The sequence below is a fragment of the Heloderma suspectum genome, chromosome 1 (assembly GCF_057233095.1).
Source record: "Heloderma suspectum isolate Gila_16-S chromosome 1, 16-S_ref, whole genome shotgun sequence".
Classification (NCBI taxonomy): domain Eukaryota; kingdom Metazoa; phylum Chordata; class Lepidosauria; order Squamata; family Helodermatidae; genus Heloderma; species Heloderma suspectum.
This window is the reverse complement of record NC_139458.1, coordinates 371,045,509-371,058,198: the sequence shown is the minus strand read 5'-3', so window position 1 is coordinate 371,058,198 and position 12,690 is coordinate 371,045,509. Positions and strand designations below refer to the sequence as shown.

Genomic DNA, 12,690 nt, shown 5'->3' with positions numbered 1-12,690 from the left:
GGCCCCCCTCCCATTTTAGCAAATTCCAGCTACAGTCTCCATACCCTGCATGCCTCTTTCCATTCAAAACTAGCACTTGTCAGATGTCATGTTGGATGCATGGAAGTGGGGAGAGGAAAATTGGGCCGCTCCCCTGACATTCATCAATGCACACATTCATATGAGCAAAGGAATGTCAGGAGAGGCCCGATAGTCGCCACAGATCTGTCTTAGATCTGTTCAGTGGAGGCTGGTAGATTTTGGTGGGTTTGCGAATCCATTCTGGGTTCCAGTCAGAACCAGCCAAAACTCCAAAGGAGCTATCCAAAGTGCTGAACCCATCACCAAAATCTGGTCAGTACCTTGGATAGCTCCTTTAGAGTTCTTCTGGCTGCTTCTGACTGATGCCCAGATGGATTTAAAGGCCCACCAAAATCGGAACCACCAGCCCCCACTGGATCCATCTAGGTGGAGGGTATCGGAAATGGAAATTTCAGGACATTCTCACCATTAAGAGCGTGGGCCGTTTAACGGTGTACAGCTCTATTCAGAAGTAAGACCCACCGAATTCAACGTCACTTACTCCCAGGTAAGGTATAGGCTGCAGGTAAGGTATAGACTGTGCACACTGACCTGGGAGCAAGTCCCCTTGATCTCGGCTGGCCTTACTTCTGAGTAACCACGCATAGGCTGGCACTGCAGGATTCTTTTGTTAACTCGCCTCAGTTGCCCGTTCCCGAGGGAGCCGGGCGGCCAAAGCCCCGTCATTTAACTTTTCAGGACCGAGGACAGGGACAGAGCTATCGAGGGTGCGGCGGAAGATCAGCGTTCGTCTGGAAGCGGGGGGGAGAAAGGGACGCTCGGCGGGAAGGGGGTGTTGGCGGTGGCGGTGACGTGAGCGGGGCTACTTCGAGCACGAGCCTGAGCCTCCCCTTTCTCGACTACGGCTTCTCCTCCCCCCTCGGCCTGTGGCTGCGCAGGAGAAGCCGTAAGTGCTCTCGGGAAGCGGGAAGGCTTGCGAAGGAGGGGACCCGCTCCGGGCGGCGGGAGAACTTGTGCCGGGCGGCGGCAGCCGAGCAGGGGAGGCGCGGAACGAGGGTGAGGGGCGCGGCAGCCCTTCCGCTGCGCCAGCCTGCGGACCGGCGGCATCCAGCGGGTGGGAGAGGGCGCGCGCCCCTCGCTTCAGCCGCCGCCGCCGCCGCCGCCGCGTGCGCCCCTCCCTGCCCGCCCGGCCGCCCGCCCGGCTGCGCGCGCGAACGCGTGCCTGCTGCCGCGCTCCCTGCCTCCTCTCCCGCTGGGGTCCCCGCCGCCGCCGCCGCCAGCCAGTGCCGCAAGAAGCCGCTTTGCGCTGCCCTCGCTGCGGACCGGCGGGGGCAACAAGCGGCTGCCTCTCGCTCGTTCTTCTCCCAAGTCCCGGTTCGCCGGAGCCTCGTCGCGCCGGAGCCTCTCCCTCGCGTCCCTCGGGCGGCGGGCTTCCACTCCTTCTCCCCGCTGCTGCTGCTGCTGCTGCTTTGTTTCTCACAGCCCCACCTTCTTCGGTGTCGCTCGTCCTCCCGGGGCGCCTTCTCGCTTCCCCCCGGTCCTGCCTGGACGTTGCCTTGTCATGTCAAGATGGAAGGCAGGAGCGACTGGCTCGCCTCCTCGTCCCGCCACGAGGGCTTCGAGCAGATGCGGCTGAAGAGCCGACCCCGGGAGCCCTCGCCCAGCCTGGCCAGAGCGGGCTCCAACTTCTACAGCGCCGTCAAGCAGCAGGACTACAGTGCCAGCGTCTGGCTGAGGAGGAAAGACAAACTGGAGCATGTAAGCCCCTTCTTTTGCTCTCGCCTCAGGCACTTGACTGGCCGCCATGCGTCGCATTCCTCCTCACAACAGCCCTGCCAGGCAGGCCATTCATTGCCCCATTTTACAGGTGAGGTAGAGTGAGAACTTTCTGACTCACTCAGAGAGTTCTTAGCTGAGGAAGGGTTTGTGCTGGGGACTCCAGATGGGCACAGGGCTCACCTGATATGATATATGCCAACACTGGTTCTCAGGGTAAGCTGTCCGAACCCAAAGCTTCGCCCCAGAGTACCTAAAGAGGAATAACAAGTTGTGGTAGTCCTGGCGGGGGGAAGGTGACCCTAAGGCTACAATGCTATGTACACTGATTTGGAAGGAAGTCCCACTGAACTCAATCTGAGCAAAAAAGGAAAAGGGTTGATCTGTAAATGTGACAGAACAAGGTTAGCCTCTCTTTAGCAATAATGTGACATAACCTGGACCGTCAGCATCTCAGTCCTTCTGCATTCTGAAGATGCTCTGTGTTTCCTAGTGTTACATATATGTATATGTTTGGCCCCTATTTTCTGGACTAATGTCTGCTGCAGACCACTTTCATATTCCCCTCCCCCCCCCCCCAAGGCATGTACATGGATGGGACAAATTCAGCTCATAGCCAGGAAGTTATGGTATCTTTTGTGATCTTGCAGAATTCCTCTCCAAATGAATATGCGTTGGAATATTGTGATGATTAGCATATGTGTGCTTTGATTTTGCATTTCTTATTTTAGTATGTATTTTAGACATGTTTTTCTTTCCCATCCCCTAGAAGTGATTGAAGGCAGAGTGTATTTCTTTCCAGCTTCAATTTCTGCAGCAGCAGTACATGTTAACTAAGTCGTTTTGGGACCAGAGAGGAACTGAAGCGGTGGCTGCCTGCAATGAATATTTTAGGGGAGAGGTGGTTATGGTGCTTCGAGGTATTTCTGTGGTCAGAGGTTTCACAACAATAGACAGTGTTCTTACATAATTTGTTTAAGGAACTGGATATGTTTAAGGAACTGGATGAATAATGTCATCCTAGGTTTAGGTTAGCATATTTTGAATAGACTGTTAGATGGTCCATAATTATATTCTCTAGTCCCAAATGTGAAGTTTGCTGCATACTTATGGGGATACAAGAGTATCGTTGGTTTTTATAATGCAGCAGGGTTACTTAAGATTACAGCTACATACAGTTCAAAACTGACTTTGAGACACTGAAGAAAATTGTGTTCTTTATATAAAATATACCAAACAATAAATTGTTTTAATGAAAGTAAGTTCCTTGAAGGAAATCACTGTATCAGACAAAATGTAGTGCATCTTGCATACATATTAATGACATATTGCTACAAAATGAATTAGTGCCAAAAGATGTAATCTAAAACACAAAGATACAGCAGTACAACTATGGAAAGGTATGAAGTATTGCATTCCTTATCTACAATACTATAAAATACTATTTATTTAGGAGAGGCTACTAAAGGAAAGGAGTGAGTATTCAGTAAAATATGTTAGGTGTTGATAACCAAATGTGTGTTACAGTTGTGGTAATAAACATCACGACAAAGACTGATCAACTGTGGGAAGTGGAGTTCTTGATATATTATTATAGAAGTGTTGGTTCTGAGCTGTCTTACTATGACAGATGTCTGTGTTGACTCAACAAGGCTTCCCAACAGGGGCTTGCAAAGCAAAATGAAAGGCTAGAGACTTTGCTTTAGTAGGCCTGAAGGCTGGAATATAGAACTATCAGTTTCCTGAACACTGACTTTTGTTTTGAAACACCTGTGTATTGATTATCATTTGAAAAGTTTAATGTAACACATTCCCTAACCCTAACAGTACTATTGCAATCAATAGACAGCTGAATAATTGCAGTACAGATCTGGTATCTGAGAACGGAAGTAGCCAAACATGCTCATTAAAAACACACCTGCTACATAACATAATATGTTATGACTTTATTTTAATTTATTCATTTGGATTTATGATCTCCTGTAGCCCTAGGTTCTGGCAGTGGACAGCAACTATTATAAAGCAAATGGCAGTATCCAATACTGCGATTGCACCTCCACGAGTTCCATTGCACCCTTGGGAGCCACCGCTAGCACAGCAGGAATGAGCGCTTCTTAAAGCTATGAATGGAAATGCTTGTTTCTAGAATGGGACAGGTCAGCAGAGCTCCTTTCTGCAAGCTCCCCTGCCCTGCCCGGTTCCAGAAACAAGCAGTTTTGCTCTTTCTGGCTGCTCAAGAGCCACTAACTTCCCATTGTGCTAGCGGTGGGTACCCGCTAGTGTAGAGGCAGCATTGGATACTGCCCAAATTCAGTAGAACAGAACTATGAAGTGTGTATAAACATATATGTAGAATATAAGACCAAACAACAAGGTCTTGCAGTGCCTCTGAGAGATGCCCAGTCTCGGGCTTTGGCAAGAAGCTACTTGTTAAAAGTATACAGATTTACCTAGGAGTGTCCTAATGAACTAATGCGTGGAAATATGCATAGGTTTGGACTATTAATGGTGATTATGTTTGATGACTAAAGTCCACTGCAGCCTGCATAATGATCATGACCATTTGATTTCAATGACACTAAATTATAGCCTCATGATATGTATACTTACTTATTCATTGGGACTTACTCCCAGGTATGCATGCAAAGGACTGAAACCACAGCTTAATTCCACATATTCTGGATTATGGTCCTGCAGCAATAATGTGAAAAAAATCCTATAACCTATTTGAGATTGTGTAATATTTGTTGGAATTGTACTGAAATAATTCTATGATGATGCAATAAGTTTACGTTAACACTAATATGAGCAAGTCTAGTGGGAATAGATATTTTTATATAGCCAGTGTACAACCTAGTTATGAATATGTAATATGTTATGTATTATAATGCATTTTCTAGTACTGCATGTAATATGTGGTGACTGATGACTATATAGCAGGCAATAGGCAATGGGTTTGGTATTATACTTAGAAGGACTGGCCATGAAGTCTTTTTAAAAGGCCCACCCCTGAGCTCTGATTAGGCAGTCTGGCTTGCGGGTGGAGCTAGCTCCTTAAATAAGTGACTTTCCTCCTTTCAGTGGAATGAAGACACCAGAAAGGGAGGAACCGAGCCAAGCACATTCCATCATCTATTAAACCACTCATTAATCTATGACAGCAGCAGAGGAAATATCAGCTGATTGGAACCTCCCCACAACAGTGATGGGAGAGGTGAGATATACTGGAATACTTGAGGCATGTGCTATTGGTGTCCATACCCCAGTCTACTTAGTGCCATGTTAAAGAATCCCAAAGTCTTGGTGGAACAAACTATGGACCATTATGGTTCTGGGACATTTCTTTTTCTTTTCTGTCTTTTTCTTATATGGCTTGGAGAAAAAGAGGTAATCTTATATGGCTTGGAGAAAAAGAGGTAATGCTATCTATGATAGCATTGACCACAGTATTTCTGTGTTTGTGGTGAAACTGCTGATGATGCATGGCTCCATGGATGATAGCCATGGAGCTTGTTGGATTTGAAGGAGCTGATTGCTCTTGTTTTCAAGAGCAATGACAGAACCTTCTGATATAGTTGTGTTCTGTAGTCTTCAAGCTGTGATAATCCCTTTTTTACTTGAACGTGTGTACAAGGTGTGACATATAATAAATGCAGGCACCTTGATATATACCTGATATCTGCACATATCAGCTATGTAACCAGCTATGCATATAATAAACACAGGCAACCTGATGCTGGGACCTACTTTGATTGGGGAAAGGTCAGAGAGGATCATACTGAATCCAGAAACTTCTTTGCAGTGCCTTGGTTTGGGCTGAGAGGAAGCAAGGAGCTAATATACCATAGAATGTCTGTAATTCCATGCCCTTCTTTTCTCCATGCCCCATGTGCTATCATTAGGATTAAGTCACCATAGTGGTGTAGCCCTCTTATCAATAAGGGAGATTATAATAGTTCTTACAGTCGTTCATATTTATGTGCCTATGTAGCCTGGTATGAAGGTTCAGGCTGTGAAACAGGTATATTGCTATACTTCAGATATCTCAAAACCTTATTAAGTTCAGCAAAATAAAAAATCTTTAACTGATATAACTGGAATAATACTTGAGAGTTGAGACAAGTTGGTCAACTGTATGCTACTTATGAAAATATCTGTAAATCACAGGACAGAGCATACTGAGTTGCCTTAGATTATTGGGATGATTTAGCTTGGTCAGTATGTAATTTACAGTATTCTGTTGAATTGAGCCCATCATTCAGTGAGAATTACTTGTAAATCTAGTAAGGGTATAATATGTCTGAAAATTGTAACTATATTTGCACTCTTTTGTTCATTATCATATTATTTGGATTTTTCTTGTTCTGCCCTTAGAGTTCAAGACAGATTTGATAGTAAATATTAAGGAAATGAAGTTAATAGTCCATAAAAAAACATTAGATTTTGTACCTTTATATAATTCATTGCACTGATGACACTCAATGGCAGAACTATATCCTTTCACTTGCATGCAGTGTTGGTCCTCCATGTTTATCTGTCTATCTATCTATTTCACTTTTCAGACAACTAATGTTAATAACTTAGGACAAAGAAATAAACTCCAGGAACATGTTGCCAAAATGACACACATGTGCATGCATAGTCCTTATATCTGAGGACTAAGTGCCTGTTTGCCATCAGTCCTCAGTGGACCATTGGTGCTGTAACTCAAAAACATTCTAATGGCTCTGTGAAAAGCAGTCAGTTAAGGAGAGATTCAGGGCTATCTGGGGAGCAAAATGAGACCAGAGCCCAAGAGGAAAGGGAAGTTAAGGCATGAGGAACGTGGAAGCAAAATGGCTGGAAAAGAAGGAATACAATAGACAGCAGGAACACAAGTATGGCTCTCTGGGAACAAAAGGTGGTGAAGGCAAAGGTCTGAGGGAAACATGGCAGAAAGCTTGGGTGGAATCCGTGGGATGAATCCAACATCTCATGAGCAGAGTTCTGCGCACATGATGAAGCTGTCTCCTCCCCCTTAGCCCCATGCCCTCCCCAAATGTGCTCTGGAGGTTTCCACAAACCTCCAGAGCAGATTTTGAGGGTATAGTGGCAGGGGTGGGGGTGGCTGTAGAGGGGATGGGTTTATTGGATTCCAAGAGTTTATTATGAATAGTGAAGGCAGTTGGGAGTGTACAGAGGGAAAGGAATGCACAGAAAAATGAAATATAAATGCAGTTATAGCTTATCCTTAATTCCTAGACAAGTATTAAAAATTAGCTTCTACTAGCATGCCATCCTGTTGAGAAGGGGACAGCTAGAATCTTTCACCCACCGCCAAAAGTATCTATTCTGTGCCTGTCCAAGATCTGAGTTTCTCTGTAGGCTGTCTTTTAAAACCAGACTTAGACAATTTGTGAACCAACAACCTAACCAGTTAACAGCAAATCTGAGGGGGAATTCTCAGGTAAGGGAGAAAATAAATCACCAAGCCATTAGAAGCTGAGGTAATATTTTTGCAATCACATCTTTGGGGTGACAGGGACATATGCAGGTGCAGTAAAAAGACATCACACACACCCTCTGTTATATGTAGGCCCTGTATTCATTATTTTTTCTAGTCCCTTTTTCAAATAGAACACTGTTGTTGGACTCTGTAAAGTAGGACACATTGCAACCCTGTTTGCCAAACACAAGAGGGAGTGGCCAGTTGGCTTGGGCTTAAGTCAGGACAGCGCAACTTGTGACCCACCAACTTGAACACAGTCCACCAGGCATAAGTTTTGGTCTGGCAAGTCCTTGACAAAATCCTCTGATTTTCAGCCCTGGGCAGGCAGCAAAACAAAAAGCTTATCAAGGGCTTATCAAGACCCAGGTAGGTTTCCATATATGACTACAAGGCTGTGATTAAGTTGTGGATCTTAGGCTGTGTTTTATTCAGCAGAAACTTTTGTTTCACATCTGTTGGACACGGCAATGTTTCTTTAATGATGGATATTCTAATTTGTCCAATTGCTGGCAGTGCAATACAGCTAATGCTTCATTTAAAGATACGTTTAGGCAATGTTCAGTAGTTGCGCTGTGTTGGGGATCCGTGGTATAGGAGGCTGAAGCAGAAGTGCTGGCAGGGTACGTGGGAAACAGGAGCTTTCTTCACATCCCTTGGGAATGTGTGGTGGTGCAAGATGTTTATAAATACTTATAGTTACTGAAATAATAGGATAAATCTTTTTCATTCAACTCTTGTAACTTGTACATGGAATATAGGGATCAGCATGTGCGTGTGTAATCTTATTGAACATGAATTTCCAGAAGAAGAATTCTTGTTCTTGGCTTATTACCTCTAACGCTTCTTCAGTACATCTGCTGCAGGATTGTCATCAATTCACTTTTCACAGGAAGTATTCAAATACAAACACTTTAGGCTTGGGTAATTGTTGTTCTTAGAAGTAACAACTAATTACGTTTTAAAGATCAGTAATGCTATATTTGCCAGAGGCCAAATTAAGGAACACAGTGGTTGGAAATCTGATTTACGTCTAATAGGCTAGAGTCATTTACAATGCCTTTGTTTCTTTGGGGCAGGGGTGTGGAATGTGTGGCCCTCCAGATGTTGCTAGACTCTGTGGATCCCACTGTATGGTGACTGCAAAGCTCCTCCAGTGCCTGCAATTCTTGTACCTCTTCTTCTTGTACTTCTGCTATAGCTTTGAATGTGTGGCCATTTAACAGAGTTAGGGTTGTTACTTGTATCTATAACCACAGTTTAACAACATTTACTCTGATGAATGTGAATATTCATAGCAGTATTGATGTAATCCAAAGAGGGTCTAGTTATACTTTGGAATCACTAAAATAAATTAATTCCATTGATTAAAGCAGGATTTAAGTACATTTTTAATTTGCTCTGGATTGTATCCAGTAAGTAAAAATCTATATTATTAATGCAAACTGTACACTGAGGATGCAATCCTAAACTCACTTACAAGTAGTAAATCTCATTGAATGCACTGGGATCTACTGAGTAAACTGTGTGCTGTGATTAATAGACCAGGACTGAACCCTTAACTCACAGGTGAGCAAGTTTTGGCCCTCCAGATGTTTTGGTGTACAACTCCCATCATCCCTCACTATTTGTTATGCTGGCTAGGGAGTTGTAGACCAAAGCATCTGGAGGTCTACAGGTTGTCTACCACTGCCTTAATTGGTCATTTTCTAATTTCTTTAGATGAACTGAAGTTAATAAATTTAAATGTAGTTAATATTACATTTTAAATATGTATCTATATTTGTAGATTATGCTATTACTGTCTTTTAAAAAATACAATAGAAGCTTATTTAAACATATGATCATGTTTGCTACTTGCTTGGTAAAAGAGATGAATGTTGGAAGGTAGTCTGCTGCCAATTTCTGGTTCAACTTGGTTTATTATAATTACCATCCTTTCCAAAAGGTTCTAATTCCATGAGGTTTTCTAAAACAATAAAAGCAGTAGAGATACTTTTCAAGTTAAGATAGCTTAATGCATTGCTACAAATTTTCTTTGTATTTACAAAAATGGTTAAAACCAGCCCTGTAGTTTGTTTGTTTGTTTGTTTATTTATTGTATTTTTATCCCACTCCTCAGCCAGAAAAGGCTCCTGGAGTAGCTTACAATCAATGAACAAAGAAGACAGTCCCTGCCCGCAGGCTTACAATCTAAAAAAGACATGACACACAAGGAAAAGCAATGGGGAGGGAAGAGGGAGAAAAAAGTTATAAAAAAAGGAGAGATGATATGTCATTTGTCGAAAAGTTAACGGTAACTTAGTGATGTTGTACTATTCTGATAAGCATGATATCATTCCTTTTATTACACTCTTATCTGGACAGAGATAGCCTAGCTACAGTTATCCATGCTCTGATAACTTCTCGTCTGGATTACTGCAATGCATTATACGTGGGGCTGCTTTGAAAACGGTCCAGAAATTCAGCTGGTCCAAAATAGGGCAGCAAGATTGTTAACAGAGACTAGCCAACGAGCTCATATTACACCACTATTTTTCCAGCTGCAGTGACTGCCAATCCATTTCTGGGCCCGAATCAAAGTGCTGGTATTAACACTGAAAGCCCTAAATGGCTTGGGTGGGGCCAGGTTATCTGAAGGATCGCCTCCTCCCATATGGTGTGCCTGCCTGGACCTTAAGATCATCCTCAGCGGCCCTCCTCCATGAGCCCCTGCCAAAGGAAGTGAGGCGGGTGGCTACTAGGAGGAGGGCCTTTTCTGCAGCGGCACCCCGGCTGTGGAATGAGCTCCCTAGTGAGGTTCGCTGGGCATGTACATTGTATTCTTTCCGGCACCAGGTGAAGAACTTTTTATTTTCCCAGGCATTTTAGCATTTTAGCTTTCTAGACTTTTAGCTTTGCCGTTTTAAATCTTTATTTTAAATCTTTGCATTGCTGCTAGGTTTTACACTGGTTTTATTCTGGTTGTATTGTTATATTGTGGTTTTAATGTTTTTATATTTTATATTGTTTTCTGTTAGGTCCCTGCCTTATTTGTCCTTTATCATGCCCGTCTTTGCACAAAACGTTCCCTTGATATCTCCGATTTTCTTGAAGAGATCTCTAGTCTTTCCCATTCTATTCTTTTCTTTGATTTCTTTGCATTGTTAATTTAAGAAGACCTTCTTGTCTCTCCTTGCTATTCTCTGGAAATCTGCATTCAGTTGGATATATCTTCCCCTTTCACCCTTGCTTTTCGCTTCTCTTCTTTCCTCAGCTACTTGTAAAGCCTCATCAGACTTTGCAATACACTGAGACAGAAAGAAACAAGTGACCTATCACATTAGTTTCATATGTTAGTGCCTTTGTGCACATGGAAGCAGACCAGGATGGGGAACATGTGGCCCTTCATATGTTGTTGGACTCATTTCCCATCAGCCCTGGTCAGCACAGCCAATGGTGAAGGTTGATGAAAGTTGCAGTTCAACATCTGAAGGGCCACATATTCCCTATCCTTGAGCTATATCCTCTGCTGAAGTGAATCACGAAAGCCCACATGAGTAGGAGCATTCTGTGTATGCATGTGCGCACATGCACACGTTAGTAGTTCTGCATCATCATAAGAAACACTTTAATATTTATTTATTTAATTTCTATACCGCCCAATAGCTGAAGCTCTCTGGGCGGTTCACAAAAATTAAAACCAACAAGCACACAGTAAAAGAATATAAAATTGTTGTTCTTCAGTCGTTAAGTCATGTCCAACTCTTCATGACCACATGGACCATAGCCCCTCAGGTCAGAAGGTGTCCAATATACTACTGGGGAAGAGCAGAGGGAATTTCCAAGTAGTGCCAGAAAGAGTGAAGGGGCTGGGCCAAAGCTGAAAGGACCCTCAGCTGTTGATGTGTCTGGTGGTGAAAAGAAAATCCGATAGGGATGTACGAAAGGCACTTACCTGGTCCCGCAGCTTGCTTCGCGGTGGGGGGGTGAGGCGCTTCGGTTCTCCCCCCGAAGTTCAGGCTCGGAGGGGAGGCACCCTGTCTCCCCGGCCGCGAAATAAAAAAGTGGAAAAAAAACAACAACACCCGTGATAGGCTACATAATGATTAACGTGGCCTATCACTCACGGCTAGATTTCCAAAGTCAGCCGTGATAGGCTATGTAAATCGTTACGTAGCCTATCACGGGTGACTTTGAAAAAAAACAAAAAGTGCGTACGCAAATGGCGGCGCCCATGGGTGCCGCCATTTCTGTTCCTTATTTGGTCCCGGTAGTCTACGTAAAGATTTATGTAGACTACGGCGAAAATAAGGGCAACACTGCATAGCCCTTATTTTTGCCGTAGTCTACATAAATCTTTACGTAAACTACCGGGACCAAATAAGGAACGCAAATGGCGGCGCCCATGGGCGCCGCCATTTGCGTACGTGCTTTTTCTTTTTTCCCAAAGTCACCCGTGATAGGCTACGTAACGATTCATGTAGCCTTTCACGGCTGACTTTGGAAATCTAGCCGTGATAGGCTACGTAAATCGTTACATAGCCTATCATGGGTGTTTGTTTTTTTTTTACTTTATTTTGTAATGGTGGCGGAGGCAGCTGGTTGGAAGACCGGCCGCCGCCCCCGCCCCCGACAAACTGCTGCCGAACTCCCACCGGGACCCGCCGCCGAGAGGGACATTCGAGGGAGGTAAGTCCCATCCCGGGGGGGTGGCAGGGGGGTGGCGGAGAATTTCACCAACAATTTCAGGGGTCCAAATGCGTTGGCATTCGGCCTCCCCGAGATTTGTGGAGAAATTCTCCGCCATCCCTAAAATCCGATGCTGTAAAGAACAATATTGTTTAGGAACCTGTAATGTAAGGTCAATGAATCAAGGTAAGCTGGAGGTGGTCAAACATCATATGGCAAGATTGAACATCGACATCTTGGGAATCAGCGAACTAAAATGGACAAGCATGGGTGAATTTAATTCAGGTGACCATTATATCTACTACTGTGGGCAAGAATCCCTTAGAAGAAATGGAGTAGCACTCATAGTCAACAAAAGGGTGGGAAAAGCAGTACTGGGGTACAATCTCAAAAATGATAGAATGATCTCAGTACGAATCCAAGGCAAACCATTCAACATCACAGTAATTCAAGTCTATGCTCCAACCACTGAGGCCAAAGAAGCTGAGGTTGATCAGTTCTATGAAGACCTACAACACCTTCTAGAACTAACACCCCAAAAAGATGTCCTCTTCATCATAGGGGATTGGAATGCTAAAGCAGGAAGTCAAGAAATCACTGGGATAACAGACAAGCATGGCCTTGGTGTACAAAATGAAGCAGGACAAAGGCTAATAGAGTTTTGCCAAGAGAACACGCTGATCATAGCAAACACTCTTTTCCAACAGCACAAGAGGCGACTCTACACATGGACATCA

General features: G+C 44.0%; 1 protein-coding gene across 1 annotated transcript in view; it reads left to right on the top strand.

Moving 5' to 3' along the window:
* The first annotated feature begins 1,590 nt into the window (after window positions 1–1,590).
* The window catches only part of PLD5 (phospholipase D family member 5), a 193,325-nt gene continuing 182,225 nt past the window's right edge, over window positions 1,591–12,690 (top strand). Inside the window, exon 1 of the mRNA XM_084819932.1 lies at window positions 1,591–1,779. Within this exon, the coding sequence (XP_084676058.1) occupies window positions 1,591–1,779 (189 nt within the window). The remainder of the gene's footprint in view (window positions 1,780–12,690) is intronic.